This window comes from Pecten maximus, chromosome 12 (assembly GCF_902652985.1).
Source record: "Pecten maximus chromosome 12, xPecMax1.1, whole genome shotgun sequence".
Lineage (NCBI taxonomy): Eukaryota > Metazoa > Mollusca > Bivalvia > Pectinida > Pectinidae > Pecten > Pecten maximus.
Genome location: NC_047026.1, coordinates 12,445,329 through 12,472,963, shown reverse-complemented (window position 1 = coordinate 12,472,963; position 27,635 = coordinate 12,445,329). Strand labels below are relative to the sequence as shown.

The following is a 27,635-nucleotide window of genomic DNA, read 5'->3' as shown; positions in this document are numbered from 1 at the left end:
GTGCCGACGGTTCCCGATTATCCAAACAACATGTGATGTGGATTATACATGAAACCGGAATAGTCCACTTACAACATCAAACATATACACGAATGTTATCGACACGACAATGTTAACGGTAGACAATAATCAAGCTACACTATAAAACATTGCAACTTCCTTATTTCCACTTAACATTCAAAATTTTCCACACACTCAGAAATAAAGCGGTATTGATGAAGAACAACAGCATGGGAGCGATTCAGTTTTGTTTACTAATACTTGTTGTTGTTTCAACAGAATCAACGGAATCCGTAAAATTTTCTGGTGAGTACCCTTCATCTGTCTAGTATTAATAATTAAGTAGGACGAGTACTCTCCATCAGTCTAGTATTTATAATTAAGTAACTCTGACGAGTCCCAGAAGGGATTGTAGGACGAGTACTCTCCATCAGTCTAGTATTTATAATTAAGTATCTCTGACGAGTCCCAGAAGGGATTGTAGGACGAGTACTCTCCATCAGTCTAGTATTTATAATTAAGTATCTCTGACGAGTCCCAGAAGGGATTGTAGGACGAGTACTCTCCATCAGTCTAGTATTTATAATTAAGTTCTCTGACGAGTCCCAGAAGGGTTTGTAGGACGAGTACTCTCCATCAGTCTAGTATTTATAATTAAGTTCTCTGACGAGTCCCAGAAGGGATTGTAGGACGAGTACTCTCCGTGGGTCTAGTATTTATAATTAAGTTCTCTGACGAGCCCCAGAAGGGATTGTAGGACGAGTACTCTCAATCAGTCTAGTATTTATAATTAAGTTCTCTGACGAGTCCCAGAAGGGTTTGTAGGACGAGTACTCTCCATCAGTCTAGTATTTATAATTAAGTATCTCTGACGAGTCCCAGAAGGGATTGTAGGACGAGTACTCTCCATCAGTCTAGTATTTATAATTAAGTATCTCTGACGAGTCCCAGAAGGGATTGTAGGACGAGTACTCTCCATCAGTCTAGTATTCATAATTAAGTATCTCTGACGAGCCCCAGAAGGGTTTGTAGGACGAGTACTCTCCATCAGTCTAGTATTTATAATTAAGTTCTCTGACGAGTCCCAGAAGGGTTTGTAGGACGAGTACTCTCCATCAGTCTAGTATTTATAATTAAGTTCTCTGACGAGTCCCAGAAGGGATTGTAGGACGAGTACTCTCCGTGGGTCTAGTATTTATAATTAAGTTCTCTGACGAGCCCCAGAAGGGATTGTAGGACGAGTACTCTCAATCAGTCTAGTATTTATAATTAAGTTCTCTGACGAGTCCCAGAAGGGTTTGTAGGACGAGTACTCTCCATCAGTCTAGTATTTATAATTAAGTTCTCTGACGAGTCCCAGAAGGGATTGTAGGACGAGTACTCTCCGTGGGTCTAGTATTTATAATTAAGTTCTCTGACGAGTCCCAGAAGGGATTGTAGGACGAGTACTCTCCGTGGGTCTAGTATTTATAATTAAGTATCTCTGACGAGCCCCAGAAGGGATTGTAGGACGAGTACTCTCAATCAGTCTAGTATTTATAATTAAGTATCTATGACGAGTCCCAGAAGGGATTGTAGGACGAGTACTCTCCATCAGTCTAGTATTTATAATTAAGTATCTATGACGAGTCCCAGAAGGGATTGTAGGACGAGTACTCTCAATCAGTCTAGTATTTATAATTAAGTATCTCTGACGAGCCCCAGAAGGGTTTGTAGGACGAGTACTCTCCGTGGGTCTAGTATTTATAATTAAGTATCTCTAACGAGTCCCAGAAGGGTTTGTAGGGCGAGTACTCTCCGTGGGTCTAGTATTTATAATTAAGTAGGACGAGTACTCTCCATCAGTCTAGTATTTATAATTAAGTATCTCTGACGAGTCCCAGAAGGGATTGTAGGACGAGTACTCTCCGTGGGTCTAGTATTTATAATTAAGTATCTCTGACGAGTCCCAGAAGGGATTGTAGGACGAGTACTCTCCATCAGTCTAGTATTGATAATTAAGTATCTCTGACGAGTCCCAGAAGGGATTGTAGGACGAGTACTCTCCATCAGTCTAGTATTTATAATTAAGTATCTCTGACGAGTCCCAGAAGGGATTGTAGGACGAGTACTCTCCATCAGTCTAGTATTTATAATTAAGTATCTCTGACGAGTCCCAGAAGGGATTGTAGGACGAGTACTCTCCATCAGTCTAGTATTTATAATTAAGTTCTCTGACGAGTCCCAGAAGGGTTTGTAGGACGAGTACTCTCCATCAGTCTAGTATTTATAATTAAGTTCTCTGACGAGTCCCAGAAGGGATTGTAGGACGAGTACTCTCCGTGGGTCTAGTATTTATAATTAAGTTCTCTGACGAGCCCCAGAAGGGATTGTAGGACGAGTACTCTCAATCAGTCTAGTATTTATAATTAAGTTCTCTGACGAGTCCCAGAAGGGTTTGTAGGACGAGTACTCTCCATCAGTCTAGTATTTATAATTAAGTTCTCTGACGAGTCCCAGAAGGGATTGTAGGACGAGTACTCTCCGTGGGTCTAGTATTTATAATTAAGTTCTCTGACGAGTCCCAGAAGGGATTGTAGGACGAGTACTCTCCGTGGGTCTAGTATTTATAATTAAGTATCTCTGACGAGCCCCAGAAGGGATTGTAGGACGAGTACTCTCCATCAGTCTAGTATTTATAATTAAGTATCTATGACGAGTCCCAGAAGGGATTGTAGGACGAGTACTCTCCATCAGTCTAGTATTTATAATTAAGTATCTATGACGAGTCCCAGAAGGGATTGTAGGACGAGTACTCTCAATCAGTCTAGTATTTATAATTAAGTATCTCTGACGAGCCCCAGAAGGGTTTGTAGGACGAGTACTCTCCGTGGGTCTAGTATTTATAATTAAGTATCTCTAACGAGTCCCAGAAGGGTTTGTAGGGCGAGTACTCTCCGTGGGTCTAGTATTTATAATTAAGTAGGACGAGTACTCTCCATCAGTCTAGTATTTATAATTAAGTATCTCTGACGAGCCCCAGAAGGGATTGTAGGACGAGTACTCTCCATCAGTCTAGTATTTATAATTAAGTATCTCTGACGAGTCCCAGAAGGGATTGTAGGACGAGTACTCTCCGTGGGTCTAGTATTTATAATTAAGTATCTCTGACGAGTCCCAGAAGGGATTGTAGGACGAGTACTCTCCATCAGTCTAGTATTGATAATTAAGTATCTCTGACGAGTCCCAGAAGGGATTGTAGGACGAGTACACTCCATCAGTCTAGTATTTATAATTAAGTATCTCTGACGAGTCCCAGAAGGGATTGTAGGACGAGTACTCTCAATCAGTCTAGTATTTATAATTAAGTATCTCTGACGAGCCCCAGAAGGGATTGTAGGACGAGTACTCTCCATCAGTCTAGTATTTATAATTAATTATCTCTGACGAGTCCCAGAAGGGATTGTAGGACGAGTACTCTCCGTGGGTCTAGTATTTATAATTAAGTATCTCTGACGAGTCCCAGAAGGGATTGTAGGACGAGTACTCTCCATCAGTCTAGTATTTATAATTAAGTATCTCTGACGAGTCCCAGAAGGGATTGTAGGACGAGTACTCTCCATCAGTCTAGTATTTATAATTAAGTATCTCTGACGAGTCCCAGAAGGGATTGTAGGACGAGTACTCTCCGTGGGTCTAGTATTTATAATTAAGTATCTCTGACGAGTCCCAGAAGGGATTGTAGGACGAGTACTCTCAATCAGTCTAGTATTTATAATTAAGTATCTCTGACGAGTCCCAGAAGGGATTGTAGGACGAGTACTCTCCGTGGGTCTAGTATTCATAATTAAGTATCTCTGACGAGCCCCAGAAGGGATTGTAGGACGAGTACTCTCCATCAGTCTAGTATTCATAATTAAGTATCTCTGACGAGTCCCAGAAGGGATTGTAGGACGAGTACTCTCCATCAGTCTAGTATTCATAATTAAGTATCTCTGACGAGTCCCAGAAGGGATTGTAGGACGAGTACTCTCCGTGGGTCTAGTATTTATAATTAAGTATCTCTGACGAGTACTTTCTGTCAGTCTAGTATTTATAATTAAGTATCTCTGACGAGTCCCAGAAGGGATTGTAGGACGAGTACTTTCTGTCAGTCTAGTATTTATAATTAAGTATCTCTGACGAGCCCCAGAACGGATTGTAGGGCGAGTACTATCCACTAAAGCTAGACCAGAGAGCTAACATCGCACTCCCCGCCAAGTGAAGAGCCACATTGCGTTATGCGGAGAGCGACAGCGCTCTATGCAAACAACAGCAACGCGCCATGCGACAAAATTATGGCAAGCCAAGTTGTCATTTATTCACGGAGTAACGTTGATCCAGGATGTTAAATCAAATAAGATATCTTATGTAATATATATATATGATATCTCATAAAAGGTATAAGATATCAGATATAATATATAAGATATATATCTTATAAAGGAAATTATATAATATATCTTATATAATTCGATTATAAGATATCTTATAAAGAACGAGATTTGAATTTGAGATAAGTGAACTCTCATCCACTCGATGAAGGAGCCAAGATGAAACTGAAACTAGATATAATTATATAATGGTTTGAAACAGATTTACAATTGCCATATATTCATGTTTGCTCGAACACAACATCTACTCCGTGCCTCGCCGATCGTGGTCGCGACAGAGGGTTGATTGTGCATGTTCCGCGTGCCTTCCAACAAAACGGAAGTTACCTTACAGAGGGAGCAGTCATTCTGGAACTTTTATGCTTTGTCAGTCTCACGAGAGTCTCGTTTTTCAAAAGATATCTTATAAACTTTTCTTTATAAGAGATCTTATATATAATATATGAAATCTTATATCTTTTATGAGATATATTATATACTTTATAAAATATATCATAAAGAAAAGTGTGTAAGATATCTTATAAAAGATATAGGATATCTTATGTAATATAAAAGATATCTTATATATTATATAAGATATCTTATAAAGAAAAGTTTATAAGATATCTTAAAGAAGATATAAGATATCTTATATCTTTGTTGAGATTTCTTTTATATTTTATAAGATATTTTATAAACTTTATATAAGATATATCATAAACATATAAGATATCTCATAAACATATTAGACATTTGATAAACATAAAAGATATCTTATATCATTTGGTAAAATACTGGATTAACATTGCTCCGCGAATAAATGACATCTTGGCTTGCCATACAAAATAAACGCGCCATTGACGAATAAGCATGTTTTTCTACAATCAACAGATCTTTTTTTTTATCGAGGAAAAAAAAGCAACAATTTCCAATTTCTCAGGTCCCTGTGGTTTAGTTCATTTTCTGTTTATTGTTTCGGTATCTGACTCCTTATCTGTTTCCGTACCAGCTTCCAGCTTTCACCAGTCGCAATGGCGGAACCATTTTTCATCATTTCTACCTATTTTCCGCAACATCTATGGGGGGGGGCAGCGGTGGCCCACGTGGGTTTCGAAGGCAGAGGTGGAGTGCTAGGGATAAAGTGTTCGAAACCCACGTGGAGTAGTTGCCTGGTATTCACGGTAGGCCAGTGGTTTTTCTCCGGGTAATCCGGTTTTCCTCACCTCCATAACCTGACACTTCCTTGAATGGTCCTTGCTGTTAATAGGACGTTAAACAAAACAAGACAAATCAATCAACACCTATTACGCGTAAAAGAAGTTCAGGTGCTGAACGTGTCTACCTTCCATGGTCAATTAATAATTTTTCCTGAGACGGTATCAACAGCCGACGGGTAGCCCACAAAGCCAATGCTGTACACTGGACCAGAACAAAGCCACCACTCCACACTGGACCAGAACAAAGTCACCACTGGACACTGGACCAGAACGAAGCCACCACTCCTCATGGGACCAGAACAAAGCCACCACTGTACACTGGACCAGAACGAAGCCACCACTGTACACTGGACCAGAACGAAGCCACCACTCAACACTGGACCAGAACAAAGCCACCACTGTACACTGGACCAGAACAAAGCCACCACTGTACACTGGACCAGAACGAAGCAATCACTGTACACTGGACCAGAACGAAGCCACCACTGTACACTGGACCAGAACGAAGCCACCACGCCACACTGGACCAGAACGAAGCCACCACTCCACACTGGACCAGGACGAAGCTATCACTGTACACTGGACCAGAACGAAGCCACCACTCCATACTGGACCAGAACGAAGCCACCACTGTACACTGGACCAGAACGAAGGCATCACTCCACACTGGACCAGAACGAAGCCATCACTCCTCACTGGACCAGAACGAAGCCACCACTCCACACTGGACCAGAACGAAGCCACCACTGTACTCTGGACCAGAACGAAGCCAATACTGTACTCTGGACCAGAACGGAGCCAATACTGTACTCTGGACCAGAACGAAGCCAATACTGTACACTGGACCAGAACGAAGCCACCACTGTACACTGGACCAGAACGAAGCCACCACTGTACACTGGACCAGAACGAAGCCACCACTTTACACTGGACCAGAACGAAGCCACCACTCCACACTGGACCAGAACGAAGCCATCACTCCACACTGGACCAGAACGAAGCCACCACTCCTCACTGGACCAGAACGAAGCCATCACTCCTCACTGGACCAGAACGAAGCCTCCAATGCACACTGGATAAGACAGAAATCACCACTGTACACTGGACCAGGACAAAGAAGATATCGGTTAAGAAGGAACGGACGTTGAAATAGGGCCGAAATGCTGAATAGTAAACAAGGTCCGGAATAGACAGAGTTAAACTACTAAAGGTAAAGAATTTTTGGGGATCAAATTATTTTACCGGTGTAGAACAGATTGTGTCCAGTTTGGACAGAGTCCATTGTAACATACGGGGAAAGGTCGCGTTTTCACGTTTCCATTTCTTCTCTCTTTTCTTCACTTGTTTAACTGACCAAGCATTCATCAGATTGTTGTTTGAACGAATTGTAAAACTTTTATAGCCAGTTATACATGCTATTGATGTGTCAAATATCAAGCTTGTATGTGTCAGGGTAAAGAAGGAGAAACATTTGAAGTGCAATTTTCCACGATTTTAAATGTTTGATAATGCACATACCATCATCAGAACATGTTCTTCAAAACAGACTGCTTAAAAAGACTTTTGAATGTTTTTGATTTATCTTCTCTTTTTTTTTACCCCTGTATGCATATGTGTAGGAGAAATATTTTTGTGCAGTTTTTGAGGATTTTGAATTGTCTGATTCCTGAAATTTAAGTATTATAATAGATATAGTTCACATATAGAAGGAAGAACGTCCGATTCCTGATTAAAAACGATGATTCCTTCTTTTTTGTTCTTTTTTAAATAAGAAAGTTTAATTCAAATACAGAGTTTCAGAGTGCTAGATACTGTTTAAGAAGAAAACTGGAAACTCCAGCATTTTTATGAGGTTCGACCGGTAAGATTTAAATATGGCAGAGAATGCGTCATGCTATCGAAAATTAACATTAAAAAGGGAGATTTTAATTAAAATGTCAAAAAGAGATTAATATAATATACTCAGAGAATAAACACACAGATAGATGTAAGACACTTGATCATTATATATTATGTGGTAATGTATACTGTTAGGTACAAATTTGTACACAACTTTTAAGTCGACAGGTATATGTATAGTATACAAATATACATATGGACTATCTTTTATTCAAATTCAAATTCTTTATTGCATTTAGCTTTACAGCTCATTTGCATTGTACAGATGTAATAGTACAAAATTCAGTTGGCGTACATACGGGACACTGCACATATATAATTATATCAATTAATTAGAGAATGGACAACATCATTACATCAGAGATTTTCTCAAATTATTTGCGTCGTACACTTTACTTAAAGATTTAGCTCTTTTACTTTTGTTGTGCTTAATAGTTGGACAAGCTTAAATACACATGGCTTTTTCCAATAATATTTTTTTTATAAATTTCTGCCTTAGATATTGATACACTGGACATACAAGGAAAAATGGAATTCATCCTCAAGATCACGATTAGGATCACAAAATTTACAGATACGTTCACTCCTGACTATATTAGAATAACGTCATGACTCAATACACAAGTTATGTGCTGATAACCTCATTGTTGTCAATACAATACGATTTTTCTTTGGTATATATTTAGTCAAATAACTTTGTAATACAACATCACTTACCAAGTGTCGATATAAATGGCACTTAGGCGAATTTTCTAAAATAACAGATAATTCTTGATGTGCTATGTCATTAATCCTTTGCTTGATCAAAGGTAAGATATTTGAATTTATTGAATGTTGGTTTATCCATGCTTCACCATAACCAAGACTGAAACAACATATCTTTGACACATTCAACCCAATTAAATACAGTATTTGATTTTGGTAAATTCAATAAAACATCATATGCGGTTTTCAAAATACAGTTATTAGAATTTATAATTTTGAACCAGTATTTTATCATACGATATTTTCTGGTATAAAAAAGTGGAAAACGACCCAATTCAAAATAAATCATAACATTGCATGTAGATTTTTTAACATATAATATCCTTTTACAAAATTCTAGGTGTATCTTTTCAATATCTGGCGCTTTACAGCCACCCCAGACTTCAGATGCATAACTTAATACACTGTTCACACATGTATCAAATAAATTCAAAAGTGTAACATAATTCAATTGCATAGATTTACATTTTGAAAAAAGGGCAAATACTGCCTTTCGCCCTTGTTCAGACAACTTTTTTTTGTAATGTATTAAATTTATTATTAAATCTAAAAACAACTTCCCAAATATTTAAATTGGTCTACAACTTCCAACTGTTTACCATCGTAAAACCAACAATCATCTTTATGTAATTTGCCACTTTTTCTAAATACAATTATTTTTGTTTTTTCCACATTTACAGTTAGACTCCATGTCTGAGAGTAGTTATAGAGGTTATCTAACATATTTTGCAAATCACTCGCAGACTCAGCAAAAAGGACCAAGTCATCCGCATACATCATGAGAAAGAGGCTTAACTCCCCAAATTGGTAGTCATTTGTTCCTTGTTCAATAAAATAATTGTCAAAGTCGTTGACGTATAACGAAAACATAATTAGGGGACATAATTTCCCCTTGGGCGAGGCCCATATTGTTTACAAAAAATTCTGAGCATCTTCCATCGACAGTAACACATGATTTCACCTGTCTATACATTGATTTAATAGTTTTAAGTAATTTTCCTTTAATCCCAAGTCGAAATAATTTAAACCACAATTATATCTATCTATAGAGTCAAAGGCTCTTTTAAAATCTACAAAGCAACAAAATAATCGTTTCTTATCATTAAAAGATTTGGTAATTATAGCATGAAGTACAAAAATTGCATCGACTGTGCTTACACCAGGACGAAACCCAAACTGGGCATCCGTTACCACACTGTTTAGTTCAGACCATTGTATAAGACGGTTGTTTAAGATTGACGTAAAAAGTTTTGCCATACAGCTAAGCAGGCTAATACCCCTATAGTTGGTAGGGTCACTACGGTCCCCTTTCTTATGAACAGGAATAATAACAGCTGTTGACCAAGCTTCAGGAAAAATACCTGAATTTAACACATTATTGAAAATTTTCATTAAAACAGGGTTCAAATATGTACTGCATTCAATAAAGTATTCATTAATAATACCATCTAAACCATGAGATTTCCCTCTTTTTAGCCCACTAATGGCTTTTTAATTTCCTGAACGGTAATTAGTTGGTCTAATTCATCAAACACAGTATCTTCATCCTCATGTTCATCTATTTGCTGTACTTGAACATTATTATTAACAGAGCTTTCTTTAAAATGATTGTAAAAATCGGACATTGTTGCTACAGGTTTGACTCTATTTCTAGAAGAGAATTTTTTATAGAAATATCTAGGGTTATGCTTTCTTAGATGATCCATTATATCACCTTCTACCTTCCTATACATATTCTTACCACAGGGGCTTGGCAAGCCCCTGTGATTCTTACGCTTCGATCCTCTCAGCTATTTTGTACTCCCGTTTACTTGCAAGTAGCTGTTCATGATTATCATGAGACTTATCTCGATTAAAAATACGAAGTTTCAACAAATATCGGCCTCTCAGGCGTTGTAGTTCATCATCGAACCACGGTTTGTTTTCCTTTGAGACATGCGACCGAGACCGAAATTGTATTCAGACCGTGTCGCACGTGCTGACCTCTCAGGTCGCTCAGCTTGTTCCACTTTTGTGAATGGAGATAGTAAATCTAACCGTTCATGCGTGACATTGTAAACACTACTGTTAATAGACTCTGGGGTTAATTCACCATCAATGTTACTTGCAGTATTAAACCTATCGATAGCATCACGTATTACAGTAATACATTGATTCTTTAAGGCATCGTCCCATTTATGTACAGGCCTCTTAGAGCCTGATAAATCTACCTCCGCCTTGTCACCAGGTAAATTCGACTGAATTTGGATATGTAGAGGAGCGTGATCCGAGAATTCTGTGAAACTACAAACAATAAAATTTTCTATAATCGGGATAAGCTGGGGATGTATAATTAGATAATTTAATAATTAAACGAGTTTTATTATATAAGATTGTAATTTTCTCAAATCAAATTAATGCTGAGGGATCACTTGAGATGACGTAGAGGGTCACGTGACTTCAGTATTGAGAGTAGATTCATAAGATATCGAACTAGATAAACAAGGGAGGGAATATGAATATGCATTGTATAAAGATCTGTAAACATAAATCAGTATACAAATTGACCTGTAGTCTTGCCTAAATCAAGACTATCAAGATATAAAGGGTTGGGCAAGTGATCCCTCAGCATTAATTTGATTTGAGAAAATTACAATCAAACTTCGTCTTATATAATAAAACTCGTTTAATTATTAAATTTTCTCAAATCAAACATGCTGAGGAATCACATGAGATTTTAGAGTCGAATCTTATGAATCTGTAATAGTATAGTAAAAACAACCAACAGACCGTTTGCAAATAAACAGAATATAATTTCTCTATGAAATGTCATAACATGTACACACACATAAATTGATGGTAACTCGCGATCGTAAAGTCTTGTTTATACACGAATGTATATAGTAATGTCTGTAGTACGAGAACAAGCTAATATTAAGGAGCATCACAGCATCAACTGATATTTACATAATCGGCAAAGCTTCTGCGGTCTTATTACTGGTAGAACTAGTACTTGATTGCACAATATTTTTGTAGTAAAACTTTTTGAATGTACAGTCAGTTTTCCAACCTGCTGTAGCAAGAATCTCGCCAAGTGGAACTGTCTTATGGAGAGCTGCACTGGTAGTGGCTGCGCGAGTACTGTGTGGTTTAAAAATGTCAGTGTCAATTCCTGCATTCCCCATCACACACTTAATCCACCTGCTAATAGTAGCTCTACAAATGCCTTTATGAGGAGCCACAGTACCAATCAAAAGTTTTGATTCATTACCTCGAAGTTTTTCAGTAAATGCAATATAAACACGTAGCACATCCACCACACATAATTGAATGTTATCTTTAAAACTACTAATATGTACAGGTTTTTGGTGATTCCCCGGCTTAGATGTTTTTAAAAGTTCACTAAAACTAATGGTAACACCAGTGTCTGTAAAACTCAAGTCACTAAGTTTGATCAGATGGATAGTCTGTCCTCTTTGCCCTGTCACTAATGCAAGCAACATAGTCAGTTTCCAAGTCAGATGCTTAAGTGAAAGTGTCTTGGAAGGAGATAAAGAAGAGACATAGTCCAAGACATCAGAAACATTCCAAGTTTCTTGGTAACGAGGAAGTGACGGTCTTTTAGTAAAGACTCCCTTTACGAACTTAGTCACCAATGGATGACCTCCCACATTTCCCCCATCACTATTGTATAGGGATGACAAAGATGAAACGGCTGACCGAGCAGTGTTAATAGCACTATACCCCACTCCTTCTCGAAATAGCATGGTTAAAAACAGTACTAAATGCTCGGCAGATGCTGTAAATGGAGAACACGCCCTCTGGTTACAAAACAACATCCATCTGTTGATATAACTCCCATATTGTTTTTGAGTTGACTGTCTCCAGGCCGAGAGAATGATGTCAGATGTGTCCTCTGGTAAGCCGCGGCCACTGAGGGTTTCCCTGATAACTTGAAAACCCCCAACCTCATTGTTTTGAGCGGGTGCTTCTTTTCCGGGTTTGTTGGCATAGTTAGACTTTGACTTGTTGGAGGTAGAATGAAGCTTTGTGCTGATACCATTTTTAGGAGCGGAGAGAACCATGGTTGAGTTGTCCAAATGGGTGCCACAAGTATCACTGAAGCTTCGTCTAACTGGATTTTCTGGATGACTTTCCCCAACAAACTGAAAGGAGGAAAAGCATAATAATTATAATGTTCCCAGTTGAAGGATAAAGCATCCACAGCTCGAGCTTGTGGGTCTGGTAGATAGGATACATAAGTGTCCAACTGCGTGTTCAGTCTTGATGCAAACAAGTCAATATCACAGTCATGAATAATGTCACATATCTGCAGAAAGATCTGTCTGTTCAACATCCATTCCATGTCATCATGCAAAGCCCGAGAAAGAAAATCTGCCTCAGTATTTAATTTCCCTGGAAGATGCGATGCACTTAACCAGATGTCTCTGTCTATACACCAAAACCAAATTTTCCTTGCCATATCATTCAAATGTTCTGTTTTACCACCCATGTTGTTAATGTATGAAACAGCCACCATGTTATCCATGAAAACTTGAACATGAATTCCTCTTTGGGATGAACAAAAACATTGTAAGGATAAGAAAGCTGCTGTAAGCTCCAACACATTGATATGGTGCCCTTGTTCAATATAAGACCAATGTCCACCAGTTTTCAAGTCGGTGTTTTCAACTACAGCCCCCCATCCAGATTTTGAACTGTCCGTTTTCAGTATCATGTCTGGGGAGTTGCGAGAGATAGGTTTAAAACAGTCTTGTATATTATCTCTCCACCAAGAAATTTGTTTCTTTACTTGCACAGAAATCAACATGGTAGCATCATATTGTCCATAATTTGCTTTGAGTAGAATGTCTTTCTCTCTTTCTAATGATTTATAATGCAACTGTGCATGTTGTACACCTGGTTCACAGGCCACTAGTTTACCGACTAACTGAGCAAAGTCACGAATCACACATGATGTTGCCTTTAAAAACTGTTCACAGTCTCGTTTTAGGTTGTCAGCTTTTTCTTTGGTCAGTTTCACTGTCATGTCTGTTGAGTTTAACACAAACCCAAGGAATGTAATCTGTTGAGTTGGTATAAATACAGATTTTTTAGGGTGAATAGTAAATCCTAGATTGTCAACTAATGTAGTTGTAGCAATTATGTTCTTTGCACATTCCTCAAATGTATCTCCTTGAATGAGATTGTCATCTATGTATGCAACATTTGTGTGTCCACTTTTCCGTAATTGAGAATACATAGGTTTCAGCAGCTTTGTAAACACACGTGGAGCTGATGCTAGACCATTAGGCAAACATGTGAATTGGTAACAGTTATTGTCCCACCAAAACCTCAAAAATTTTCTATCATATGGGTGAACTCTGACCGAATAATATGCGTCTTTAAGGTCAATAGAACCAAACCAACAGTCTCTGGTAATAATGTTAATGGCCGACTTCAAAGTATCCATTTTGAAATGATGATACTCTACATTCTGATTAAGTTCTCGAAGATTAAGGATTAATCTGTGAGTTCCATCCTTTTTTGGTCTCAGAAAAATGTTTGAGAAAAAAGAATAATTTTCTTGACATGTTGATACTGGTTCAATCACACATTTGTCCAATAAAAGTTCAAGCTGTTCTGTGATAATTTCCCGTTCAGTCACACTAAATGTGATTTGTCTAGTTTGTTTGGTATTAAATGGTGGATCAACAAATTCAATGCGATATCCTTTCACTATATCTAGAATATGTTTGTCAGAGGTGATCTGATGCCAATTAGACTTAAAGTCAGAAACTTTTCCGCCATAGAAATTTTCTGGAGTGTTGTCAAAGGCAGGTAGCGTGAAATTTTTTGATATAATATGCCTACCTACCTCAGTCCCTAAAACTTCTTTTTCCTTTGTTGATGGCCTTTGTCCAAAAAAGGGGCCTGGGTGTGGTTTTGTTTTGGTCGAAACTGTTTGTTCCAGTTGTTGGAAGATGAATTACCCTGTTGCCATGACGAACCCGGAGGTCGTTGATACGGATGGCCCCCATGTTGATACGAATGTCCGCCATGTTGAGACTGATATCCGTGTTTGTTTTGGTAGGGGTGTATTTTATCCTGAGCTATTTCTCGTCTGAAGAAAGGTTTTTTGGCCGCTTGTTTACCCATGCGTCTGGCAGTGTCGATTTCTTTTAACTGTGTATTGAGATCATCCCCAAACAGGTAGTCAGTGACAGCATTGGAGTCTTTGCACAATTCTTTGTATTGTGGTTTAAGATCCGGTCTAATGATATATCTCCTGCGGAAAGTAAGATCCATAAACGCGATCTGGCACAATTTAAAAGTGTCGTTAGCCAGGTTCACAGCTCCCACAAGTTCTGATGCGGTAAGTCCACGTTTAGTGTTGTGCGCTGTCAGCAACATGTCCATCAAGTGAAGCAATGGACAAAAGGCTTTGGCCTGAAGGTTTTGATTTCGTTGGAGTTTGGCATCCAAATCTCTCGTCGATTTACGCACCGAATTCCACAAACCCGTATTAATAGTGGGCACTGTGAGGTTACGCACATTCGACGGCTTGTTATACTTAGAGGTCAGATCTTTAATTTTTTCCTCAGACACTCTCGAACGAAGTCCAGTGTTTGCAACATTTGCCAGTGTATCATTGATGGCTGGACCTGTTTTGTCCTTATTCTCCACAAACTCTGTTAGCGAGTTTAAAACACTTTGATTGTCGAAATCCTGTGTTATGTCGACAGGCGACTCATCCTCGCTACATTCTGAGTCCTCGCCAGGCGTCATCGAGGGACCAGCAGGCCCCATTAAACGATCTAATGCGTTCGAAAAAGTGTCATCGTTAGTTACGGTGTTGTTAGTCGTTTGACAATCAACTAATGAGTCCATCCTGGCCTTCAAAGCAGCCAACATCTCCCCTTGTTGGGCGAGAATGCCGGAAAACATGTCTATGTTATTTCCGGAAGCGGAAGACGTAATGCCGGTCTCGTGATTTCCCGTTCTAATCTCGCCAGGTACATTAGCATAATTACGCCGCCTAGCGGCAGTGACGTCATGATCTGGGTCAATGTGATTTGCATACTGCCTTGATGAAGATGGAGGTGACTCCGCCATGTTAGTTTCCGATTGCGACGAAACAGTCTGAGTCCGCACTGCCAAATTGTATCTCCGCAACGGTGGCGGTCTAAATTCTTCTGAAATTTCAGAATGATCAGACATGATATCTTCTTCAAGTTCATGTTCAGGGGCTATGATGCCCAAGGCGGGTTGAATGGCTATGATGCCTTGACCCTTTCGTGGCTTCGAGTTCAAAGGTTCGTCAGCCATGACGAGCACAACACAAGTTGAATGTAAACAAAGTCCACGTGCTCAGAACATCCAGCTCCGTTTGCCGAAATGGCAACACGAAAAGAAGCAATGACACTTCACTGTCACTATTGCTAAGTTCAAAGATGAGCTAAGCCACAAATCACGATGAATTAGTAATTAAAAAGACAGAGAAAAACGAAGCGTACACATAAACAAAGAGATCCTCTAGTCCTGAAGTCACGTGACCCTCTACGTCATCTCATGTGATTCCTCAGCATGTTTGATTTGAGAAAATCTATTACACTCATACCACTTCTACCAGGCGCGTAGCTAGGCCTGTTTGGAAGTGTACGCCGACGTGATGCCAAAGGCATCACTGGAAGCGCGCAGCGCGAGGAGGGGGTGGGCACGGGAGGGGGATACTTTATTTGATTTATAGAAGGCCTTAGGAGTAATCTCCAGTATTCTGGTGGCAGTTTCATTAGTCCAACTAAACAAGAAATACGTCTATTTTGTGAGGGATAATCGGTTTTTATTCAACTTTCAATTTCCATGAGATATTGTGTCAATTCATTCATTCATTGAAATATGAAACCCAGTCGCCGGGCTTTGGTTTCAGCAAACCTGGACACTACCAAGTCAAGGTCTACATCAAAATCTCGATATGCATGCAACAATGCCAGCGACGACATCCGGTCACATCGCATGGTAGACCTCAGATAGGTTTTTACCCTGCGCATGATGCTGAACGACATAAGTATATAATTGCTGAATCGGAATGCCTGGCAGGGATTTAAACAATCCGGAAGAAATAAAAACAAAACAAAAAAAACCCAAAAACAAAACAATGAAATAAATAAATAAACGGGATACACACTTGACCCGGGGCGTAAAAAGACTATTTCGAAAAAAATGAGGTGGACGCCCGGGCGTACGGGCGTACGCCTGGCTACGCGCCTGTCTACCATGGAATGTAAAATCACTAGAAAAGGTATATTTGTCTCTTCCATTCAATATCCTTAGACCGGTAGCCTTACAAAAGTTTAACAGTCTAGTACCATATTCATTCAGCACTGTGTCGAGATTAACCCTTTTACCGATGTCAACATCGGCATCATAAGTAATAAAACCTTGTAGATGTTGTTGGACATTTCTATTAATATTATCATGTCTAACAAAAGCATCATCCATTCGTGTTCTACTATTAAAGTCTCCAAAAACAAAAATATCACCCTTATTAGAGTAATCAGCAATAGAGTTTTCAAGTTCAAAAAATAAATCACAGTTATAAGACTGGTAATAATTTGAACTGGATGGCGGGATGTATACACCTGCCATATATGAATCCTTATCAGTGCCTAGTAATACTTTATCTAATTTTATCCAGGCTATTGTATCAAAAAGTATTTCATCGACTGTAACAAGATTCTTTAGATCTTGATTTATTAATATAACAATACCTCCTCCTTGTGTATGTCTTGTCAATGTTCTAGGGATACAAAAACAATCATAACCACAAACACTAAGAGAAAAATCATTTGTTATCCAACACTCAGTCAACAATATTATATCATATGTACTAATATAATTAGCAAAAGCTTTATCCTCTAATTTACCAATGAGACCACCATTAATGTTCCATGAGATTATCTTAAGTTGTCTCGCATTGTGTCCAGACTCTGCGTATTCCTATTTACGTCCTGTTCGTCCGTTCTGTGTGTTCTTCCTTGTGCTGTAAGTGTTGCTTGCTTTACACAGGGCCCTGTGTAAAGGGACCTGTTTATATATAACTAGAATCTCATACATCACTCGAGTGTTCCTTTATCGGATTCGTATCAGTTGTTCCAAATATGTACGGTATTGTATAATGAAACGCAATTGAATCTCAAATGAGTTCCAATTAAAGATGGCGGCCGTCGCTCGCTTCAAACCGACTATTTTGTCTTTTTTTACAACGTGCATGACAAATGACGAATCACAGTTCCGCCATCTTGGATCCAAGTGGTACGTTTGAATCAACGATCCACAAAAACCTGTACAATGTGTTCCATTCTGAGACAGCAGGATCGTACCGGTACGAACCCGATAAAGGAACGCTCGACATGTCTAGTACACTTCAATGTAAACTCCAGTCCATTGCAGTGTTAACTCCAGTGCACTAGATCGCGATGTTTAGTTTGTGATTGATTGTAGCACACTAGCAGCTACATTTAGCAATTACCTCAATTTTGACCTCATGAGATTGAAACCCTGACTTTCCCTAAAGATGGTGAAGCTGTAAAAGTATGGAGTTCAGGCACAATAGGAAAATAAATGAAGTTGGTAAAGCAAAGACATCGGAAACCTATTTATAGTAACAGTGGCCTCAATTTAGACACCTGGGTGGCCGAAACCTTTTTTCTCTTTTGACAAATAAATGACATGTTTCTATCGAAATAAAAAGAAAATATTCTGAGGATGAACAGAGCCGTGGAACTCGCATTGCCCCCAAAAGTAAGACCTCTCGTAGATTCATGTAACTTGTTTCACAATAACTGTGATTACAACTTTTTACAGCTATTGTGTCTAAGCATATGATGAAATTGAATTCGAGCTTTCTGAGCATTTCTTCTATTTTTGGTTTCAGTGCGCCTTGTGAACGGCACCAAACGTTCGGGTATGGTTGAGCAACTTGTTGGATCGACATGGGAGTCATTATGTGGAGGTGTGTGTTGGACAGCCGAAAATGCTCGTGTCACCTGCAAAGAATTGGGATTCCAGTATGTATACAATATGTTCCGTTACACATTGTTTTTATAGAAAGATAGGTACTTTAAACATTGCAGTTGAAGAAAGTGGCCTACGTGTGTAAGTCTGTAAGTCAAGTCTTTCTGTTTCTCGTTGTATCAGCAACACCTACAGTTTGACCGTTCGTGGCGCACATAATTTAGTTCAACTTGTTTGAAGAATTTATTATCATGCCGCACCCCGGGGCATATATATATATATATATATATATATACAAAAATGTATATATATAGTGTTTCTTATGTCCATCCGTCCCGTCTGATCCCGTCCTGTCAGATTCCGTTACGTCCAATCAGATCCCGTCCCGTCCCGTTCCGTCCAATAAGATTCCGTTCCGTCCCGTCATATCCCTTAGAGTCAGATCCAGTCCCGTAAGATCCTGTCCCTTCCAACCCCGTGTCGTCAGATCCAGTCCAACCCCGTCTCGTCAGATGCCGTCCTGTCCAATCCTGTCCTGTCAGATCCCGTTCAGACACGTACTGTTCCGTACTGTCAGATCCCGTCCCGTCGGATGCCTTCCTACTAGATCCTGTCCTGTCCGATCCCGTTCCGTCCGATTCCGTCCCGTCACTGTCAGATCCCGTCCCGTCAGATCCTTTCCCGTCAGATTCCGTCCCGTCCCGTCGGATTCCGTCACGTCCGACCCCGTCCCGTCAGATTCCGCCTCGTTAGATCCCGTCCCGTCAGATCCCGTCCCGTCAGATCCTGATCCGTCCCGTCAGATACTGTTCCGTCCCGTCAGATCCCGTCCCGTCAGATTCCGTCCTGTCAGATCCCGTCCCGTCAGATTCCGTACTGTCAGATCCCGTCCCGTTGGATGCCTTCCTGCTAGATCCCGTCCTGTCCGATCCCGTCCTGTCCGATCCCGTCCCGTCAGATCCTGTTCCGTCCCATCCGATCATGTTCCGTCCCGTCAGATCCCGTCCCGTCAGATTCCGCCTCGTTAGATCCCGTCCCGTCAGATCCCGTCCCGTCAGATCCTGATCCGTCCCGTCAGATCCTGTTCCGTCCCGTCAGATCCCGTCCCGTCAGATCCCGTCCCGTCAGATTCCGTCCTGTCCGATCCCGTCCCGTCAGATTCCGTACTGTCAGATCCCGTCCCGTTGGATGCCTTCCTGCTAGATCCCGTCCTGTCCGATCCCGTCCCGTCAGATCCTGTTCCGTCCCGTCAGATCATGTTCCGTCCCGTCAGATCCCGTCCCGTCAGATTCCGCCTCGTTAGATCCCGTCCCGTCAGATCCCATCCTGTCAGATCTCCTTCGTCCCGTCAGATCCCGTCCCTGTCAGATCCTGTTCCGTCCCGTCAGATCCCGTCCCGTCAGATTCCGTCCCTTCAGATCCTGTTCCGTCCCGTCAGATCCCGTCCCGTCAGATTCCGCCTCGTTAGATCCCGTCCCGTCACATCCCGTCCCGTCAGATCCCGTCCCGTCAGATTCCGTCCCGTCAGATCCCGTCCCGTCAGATTCCGTCCGTCAGATCCCGTCCCGTCAGATCCCGTCCCGTCAGATTCCGCCTCGTTAGATCCCGTCCCGTCACATCCCGTCCCGTCAGATCCCATCCCGTCAGATTCCGCCTCGTTAGATCCCGTCCCGTCAGATCCCGTCCTGTCAGATCTCCTTCGTCCCGTCAGTTCCCGTCCCGTCAGATCCCGTCGCGTCAGATTCCGTCCGTCAGATCCTGTCCCGTCAGATTCCGCCTCGTTAGATCCAGTCCCGTCAGATCCCATCCTGTCTGAGCAATGGACATTTCCTGAGATATTTGTAACACGTTTGCTTCATATTTGCACCATGTAGAGCCGAGCTTCTTTACACCTGATCACATGCAAGTGGTCATTGATCAAGGTTAAAGGGTAAAAGGTCGCCTTCGACTCCTTTGGCACGGGACGTATTGTTGCATGCATTCTCGGTAAAGTGACACTATTAATCTTTCTGAGAATTTGCACCATTAACTATCATTTGCATATTAATGCTACCATATATAAACATCTTAGAATGAAATTATTTACATACTTGACACAGACATCCATCGTGTGCCGTCTTGACGTCATAAATGTAGCTTTAGGTTTGTCCAATTTGCTATTTGTTATTTTTATGTATTCGATCGAGAACATAATATAATAGGTATATTTGGTACGTATACCAGCGACTACCTATCAAACCATAGGCACGTGCCTCCTCTGCCATTACACTCAATATAATAAGGTTAGGAACTCCATCGACCTAGTTAAATGACTAAATTTCGAGAAAATGGTCATTATCGACAAACTGTTCAAGATATGTCGATGGGAATAGTTTCAATCGACAGAGTTTTCTTTGACATGGTATATATGTCAATAGCTTGATGACGTTATATATGTACTGTAGAGCTTGGCTTTATGAAACATCGGGAAATTGTCAGACACTGATAGGTAGGATGTTTATACCCATAGGTAGGGTGTTTAAACCGATAGGTAGGATGTATATACTGATATGTATCATGTTTATACCGATAGGTAAGATGTTTATACTGATAGGTAGGATGTTTATACTGATAGGTAGGATGTTTATACCGATAGGTAAGATGTTTATACCGATAAGTAGGATGTTTATACCGATAGGTAGGATGTATATACTGATAGATAGGATGTTTATACTGATAGGTAGGATGTTTATACTGATAGGTAGGATGTTTATACTGATAGGTAGGATGTTTATACCGATAGGTAGGATGTTTATACCGATAGGTAAGATGTTTATACTAATAGGTAGGATGTTTATACCGATAGGTAGGATGTTTATTACCGATAGGTAGGATGTTTATACTGATAGGTAGGATGTTTATACCGATAGGTAAGATGTTTATACTGATAGGTAGGATGTTTATACCGATAGGTAGGATGTTTATACCGATAGGTAGTATGTATATACTGATAGGTAGGATGTTTATACTGATAGATAGGATGTTTATAACGATAGGTAGGATGTTTATACCGATAGGTAGGATGTTTATACCGATAGATAGTATTTTATACTGATAGATAGGATGTTTATGCCGATATGTAGGATGTTTATACCGATAGGTAGGATGTTTATACCGATAGATAGTATTTTATACTGATAGGTAGGATGTTTATACTGATATGTAGGATGTTTATACCGATAGGTAGGATGTTTATACCGATAGGTAGGATGTTTATACCGATAGGTAGGATGTATATACTGATAGGTAGGATGTTTATACTGATAGGTAGGATGTTTATACTGATAGGTAGGATGTTTATACTGATAGGTAGAATGTTTATACTGATAGGTAAGATGTATATACTAATAGGTAGGATGTTTATACCGATAGGTAGGATGTTTATACCGATAGGTAGAATGTTTATACCGATAGGTAGGATGTTTATACTGATAGGTAGAATGTTTATACCGATAGGTAGGATGTTTATACTGATAGGTAAGATGTTTATACTGATAGGTAGGATGTTTATACCGATAGGTAGAATGTTTATACCGATAGGTAGAATGTTTATACCGATAGGTAGGATGTTTATACTGATATGTATCATGTTTATACTGATAGGTAGGATGTATATACTGATATGTATCATGTTTATACTGATAGGTAGGATGTTTATACTCATAGATAGGATGTTTATACCGATAGGTAGAATGTTTATACCGATAGGTAGGATGTTTATACCGATAGGTAGGATGTTTATACTGATATGTATCATGTTTATACCGATAGGTAGAATGTTTATACTGATAGGTAGGATGTTTATACCGATAGGTAGAATGTTTATACCGATAGGTAGGATGTTTATACCGATAGGTAAGATGTTTATACTGATATGTATCATGTTTATACCGATAGGTAGAATGTTTATACTGATAGGTAGGATGTTTATACCGATAGGTAGAATGTTTATACCGATAGGTAGGATGTTTATACTGATATGTATCATGTTTATACTGATAGGTAGGATGTATATACTGATATGTATCATGTTTATACTGATAGGTAGGATGTTTATACTGATAGATAGGATGTTTATAACGATAGGTAGGATGTTTATACCGATAGGTAGGATGTTTATACCGATAGGTAGGATGTTTATACCGATAGGTAGAGTGTTTATACTGATAGATAGGATGTTTATACCGATAGGTAGGATGTTTATACTGATAGGTAGAATGTTTATACCGATAGGTAGGATGTTTATACCGATAGGTAGGATGTTTATACCGATAGGTAGGATGTTTATACCGATAGGTAGGATGTTTATACTGATAGGTAGGATGTTTATACCGATAGGTAGGATGTTTATACCGATAGGTAGAGTGTTTATACTGATAGATAGGATGTTTATACCGATAGGTAGGATGTTTATACTGATAGGTAGGATGTTTATAACGATAGGTAGGATGTTTATACTGATAGATAGGATGTTTATAACGATAGGTAGGATGTTTATACTGATAGGTAGGATGTTTATAACGATAGGTAGGATGTTTATACTGATAGATAGGATGTTTATACCGATAGGTAGGATGTTTATACCGATAGGTAGGATGTTTATACCGATAGGTAGAGTGTTTATACTGATAGATAGGATGTTTATACCGATAGGTAGGATGTTTATACTGATAGGTAGAATGTTTATACCGATAGGTAGGATGTTTATACCGATAGGTAGGATGTTTATACCGATAGGTAGGATGTTTATACCGATAGGTAGGATGTTTATACTGATAGGTAGGATGTTTATACCGATAGGTAGGATGTTTATACCGATAGGTAGAGTGTTTATACTGATAGATAGGATGTTTATACCGATAGGTAGGATGTTTATACTGATAGGTAGGATGTTTATAACGATAGGTAGGATGTTTATACTGATAGATAGGATGTTTATAACGATAGGTAGGATGTTTATACTGATAGGTAGGATGTTTATACCGATAGGTAGGATGTTTATAACGATAGGTAGGATGTTTATACTGATAGGTAGGATGTTTATAACGATAGGTAGGATGTTTATACCGATAGGTAGGATGTTTATACCGATAGGTAGGATGTATATACTGATAGGTAGGATGTTTATACCGATAGGTAGGATGTTTATACTGATAGGTAGGATGTTTATACCGATATGTAGGATGTATATACTGATAGGTAGGATGTTTATACCGATAGGTAGGATGTTTATACTGATAGGTAGGATGTTTATACCGATAGGTAGGATGTTTATACCGATAGGTAGTATGTATATACTGATAGGTAGGATGTTTATACTGATAGGTAGGATGTATATACTGATAGATAGTATTTTATACTGATAGTTAGGATGTTTATACCGATAGGTAGGATGTTTATACTGATAGGTAGGATGTTTATACCGATAGGTAGTATTTTATACCGATAGGTAGGATGTTTATACTGATAGGTAGGATGTTTATACTGATAGGTAGGATGTTTATTACCGATAGGTAGGATGTTTATTACCGATAGTTAAGATGTTTATACTGATAGGTAGGATGTTTATACCGATAGGAAGGATGTTTATACTGATAGGTAGGATGTTTATACTGATAGGTAGGATGTATATACTGATAGATAGGATGTTTATACCGATAGGTAGGATGTTTATACTGATAGGTAGGATGTTTATACCGATAGGTAGGATGTGTATACTGATAGGTAGGATGTTTATTACCGATAGGTAGTATGTTTACACTGATAGATAGGATGTTTATACTGATAGGTAGGATGTTTATACTGATAGGTAGGATGTTTATACCGATAGATAGGATGTTTATACCGATAGGTAGGATGTTTATACCGATATGTAGTATGTTTACACTGATAGATAGGATGTTTATACTGATAGGTAGGATGTTTATACCGATAGATAGGATGTTTATACCGATAGGTAGGATGTTTATTACCGATAGGTAAGATGTTTATACCGATTGTTAGGATGTTTATACCGATAGTTAAGATGTTTATACTGATAGGTAGGATGTTTATACCGATATGTAGGATGTTATTACCGATAGATAGTATGTTTATACTGATAGGTAGGATGTCTATACCGATAGTTAGGATGTTTATACAGATAGGTAGGATGTTTACACTGATAGGTAGAATGTTTATACTGATAGGTAGGATGTTTATACCGATAGGTAGGATGTTTATACCGATAGATAGGATGTTTATACCGATAGGTAGGATGTTTATTACCGATAGGTAAGATGTTTATACCGATTGTTAGGATGTTTATACCGATAGTTAAGATGTTTATACTGATAGGTAGGATGTTTATACCGATATGTAGGATGTTATTACCGATAGATAGTATGTTTATACTGATAGGTAGGATGTCTATACCGATAGTTAGGATGTTTATACAGATAGGTAGGATGTTTACACTGATAGGTAGAATGTTTATACTGATAGGTAGGATGTTTATACCGATAGGTAGGATGTTTATACCGATAGATAGGATGTTTATACTGATAGGTAAGATGTTTATACCCATAGGTAGGATGTTTATACCGATAGGTAGGATGTTTATACCGATAGGTAGGATGTTTATACCGATAGGTAGGATGTTTATTACCGATAGGTAAGATGTTTATTACCGATAGGTAAGATGTTTATACCGATAGGTAGGATGTTTATACCGATAGGTAGGGTGTTTATACCGATAGGTAGGATGTTTATACCGATAGGTAGGATGTTTATACCCATAGGTAGGATGTTTATTACCGATAGGTAAGATGTTTATACCGATAGGTAGGATGTTTATACCGATAGGTAGGATGTTTATACCGATAGGTAAGATGTTTATACCGATAGGTAGGATGTTTATACCGATAGGTAAGATGTTTATACCCATAGGTAGGATGTTTATACCGATAGGTAAGATGTTTATACCGATAGGTAGGGTGTTTATACTGATTGGTAGAATGTGTATACTGATAGATAGGATGTTTATACCGATAGGTAGGATGTTTATACCGATAGGTAGGATGTATATACCGATAGGTAGGATGTATATACTGATAGATAGGATGTTTATACCGATAGGTAAGATTTTATACCGATAGGTAGAATGTTTATAACGATAGGTAGGATGTTTATAACGATAGGTAGGATGTTTATACCGATAGGTAGGATGTTTTTACCGATAGGTAGGATGTTTATACCGATAGGTAAGATGTTTATACTGATAGGTAAGATTTTATACCGATAGGTAGAATGTTTATAACGATAGGTAGGATGTTTATACTGATAGGTAGGATGTTTGTACTGATAGGTAGGATGTTTTTACCGATAGGTAGGATGTTTATACTGATAGGTAGGATGTTTATACCGATAGGTAGAATGTTTATACCGATAGGTAGGATGTTTATACCGATAGGTAGGATGTTTATACCGATAGGTAAGATGTTTATACTGATAGGTAAGATTTTATACCGATAGGTAGAATGTTTATAACGATAGGTAGGATGTTTATAACGATAGGTAGGATGTTTATACTGATAGATAGGATGTTTATACTGATATGTAGGATGTTTATACCGATAGGTAGGATGTTTATACTAATAGGTAGGATGTTTATACCGATAGGTAGGATGTTTATACTGATAGGTAGAATGTTTATACTGATAGGTAGAATGTTTATACTGATAGGTAGGATGTATATACTGATAGGTAGGATGTTTATACTGATAGGTAGGATGTTTATACTGATAGGTAGAATGTTTATACTGATAGGTAGAATGTTTATACTGATAGGTAGGATGTATATACTGATAGATAGTATTTTATACTGATAGGTAGGATGTTTATACTGATAGATAGGATGTTTATACTGATAGGTAGAATGTTTATACCGATAGGTAGGATGTTTATACCGATAGGTAGGATGTATATACTGATAGGTAGGATGTATATACTGATAGGTAGGATGTTTATACCGATAGGTAGGATGTTTATACTGATATGTAGGATGTTTATACCGATAGGTAGGATGTTTATACTGATAGGTAGGATGTTTATACCGATAGGTAGGATGTTTATACTGATATGTAGGATGTTTATACCGATAGGTAGGATGTTTATACTGATAGGTAGGATGTTTATACCGATAGGTAGAATGTTTATACTGATAGGTAGGATGTTTATACTGATAGGTAGGATGTTTATACTGATAGGTAGGATGTATATACTGATAGGTAGGATGTTTATACCGATAGGTAGGATGTTTATACTGATAGGTAGGATGTTTATACCGATAGGTAGGATGTTTATACTGATATGTAGGATGTTTATACCGATAGGTAGAATGTTTATACTGATAGGTAGGATGTTTATACTGATATGTAGGATGTTTATACCGATAGATAAGATGTTTATACTGATAGATAGGATGTTTATACCGATAGGTAGGATGTTTATACCGATAGGTAGGATGTTTATACTGATAGATAGGATGTTTATACCGATAGGTAGAATGTTTATACTGATAGGTAAGATGTTAATACTGATAGATAGGATGTTTATACTGATAGATAGGATGTTTATACCGATAGGTAGGATGTTTATACCGATATGTAGGGTATTTATGTATTTGGTAGGTTTTTTGGTAGGATGATTTTACTCATATTATGGTTTTAGATTAACTATGATTCACTTGTTCGTATTGATCCAGAGGAGGAAGTCGGCCTTCCGAGGACAGGAGAGTTATTGGTGATTATGCTGCGGGAAGATATTACTGCCATGGAAACGAAAATTATTTACGCAATTGTGATCAGATCAGCAATTGCTCACCAACTCCATGTATATACGGGGCTCAAGTCATTTGCCAAGGTGAGACACATCTATATATAATTGACATTTAACCTTTATCCCATCTAATCATACTTAACAGATGATTTTTAAAGTTAGGATCATGTTCGCATGTCATGTACAAAACCTGTTTTCATTATACAATACTATATAATCTATCCGATATGAAATGAATAGTGATATTTATTTATCACTTTGGAATATGAACTAAAGCAAATTATTGATGTGATGTTAACAATGCTCTCAACGTAATATTTTCAAACGTTTTAATGCTTTATCCTGTCGTTTGGTATTAGTTCTGATTTATTTTTATACCTACATATATGTACATTTAAATTTTAGATTTGATTTCAAAGTGTTCTTTTTCAATAAAAATATTATCTTAGATAAAGATGCAACAATCATGTTTCTGCAGCACATACTGCACCAATCATCATTAGATGTCTGA

The 27,635-nt window shown here is 38.6% G+C and overlaps 2 protein-coding genes across 2 annotated transcripts; one reads left to right on the top strand and one right to left on the bottom strand.

Annotated features, from left to right (window-relative positions):
- The first annotated feature begins 217 nt into the window (after positions 1 to 217).
- LOC117338852 (egg peptide speract receptor-like) lies at positions 218 to 27,635 on the top strand. The gene is made up of 4 exons (XM_033900215.1): positions 218 to 306; positions 18,189 to 18,321; positions 27,051 to 27,208; positions 27,574 to 27,635. Exons 1-4 carry the CDS (start codon positions 231 to 233, stop codon positions 27,633 to 27,635), a joined length of 429 nt encoding a protein of 142 aa, XP_033756106.1. The 5' UTR covers positions 218 to 230.
- On the bottom strand, positions 12,326 to 15,847 carry LOC117340088. The gene is made up of 2 exons (XM_033901877.1): positions 14,130 to 15,847; positions 12,326 to 12,417 (listed from the first exon to the last, which is right to left on the bottom strand). The coding sequence occupies exon 1, from the start codon at positions 15,578 to 15,580 to the stop codon at positions 14,138 to 14,140; it is 1,443 nt and encodes a 480-aa protein (XP_033757768.1). The 5' UTR covers positions 15,581 to 15,847; the 3' UTR covers positions 12,326 to 12,417; positions 14,130 to 14,137.

What these genes read in the sequence shown, in the direction of transcription:
- LOC117338852 (XM_033900215.1), top strand. Translation starts at nt 231, where the DNA reads ATGGGAGCGATTCAGTTTTGTTTACTAATACTTGTTGTTGTTTCAACA. An exon ending in TGCAAAGAATTGGGATTCCA is followed by an intron (nt 18,322 to 27,050) that starts GTATGTATACAA and finishes GTATTGATCCAG; the next exon opens with AGGAGGAAGTCGGCCTTCCG. An exon ending in GGCTCAAGTCATTTGCCAAG is followed by an intron (nt 27,209 to 27,573) that starts GTGAGACACATC and finishes ATATTATCTTAG; the next exon opens with ATAAAGATGCAACAATCATG.
- LOC117340088 (XM_033901877.1), bottom strand. Translation starts at nt 15,580, where the DNA reads ATGGCTGACGAACCTTTGAACTCGAAGCCACGAAAGGGTCAAGGCATC.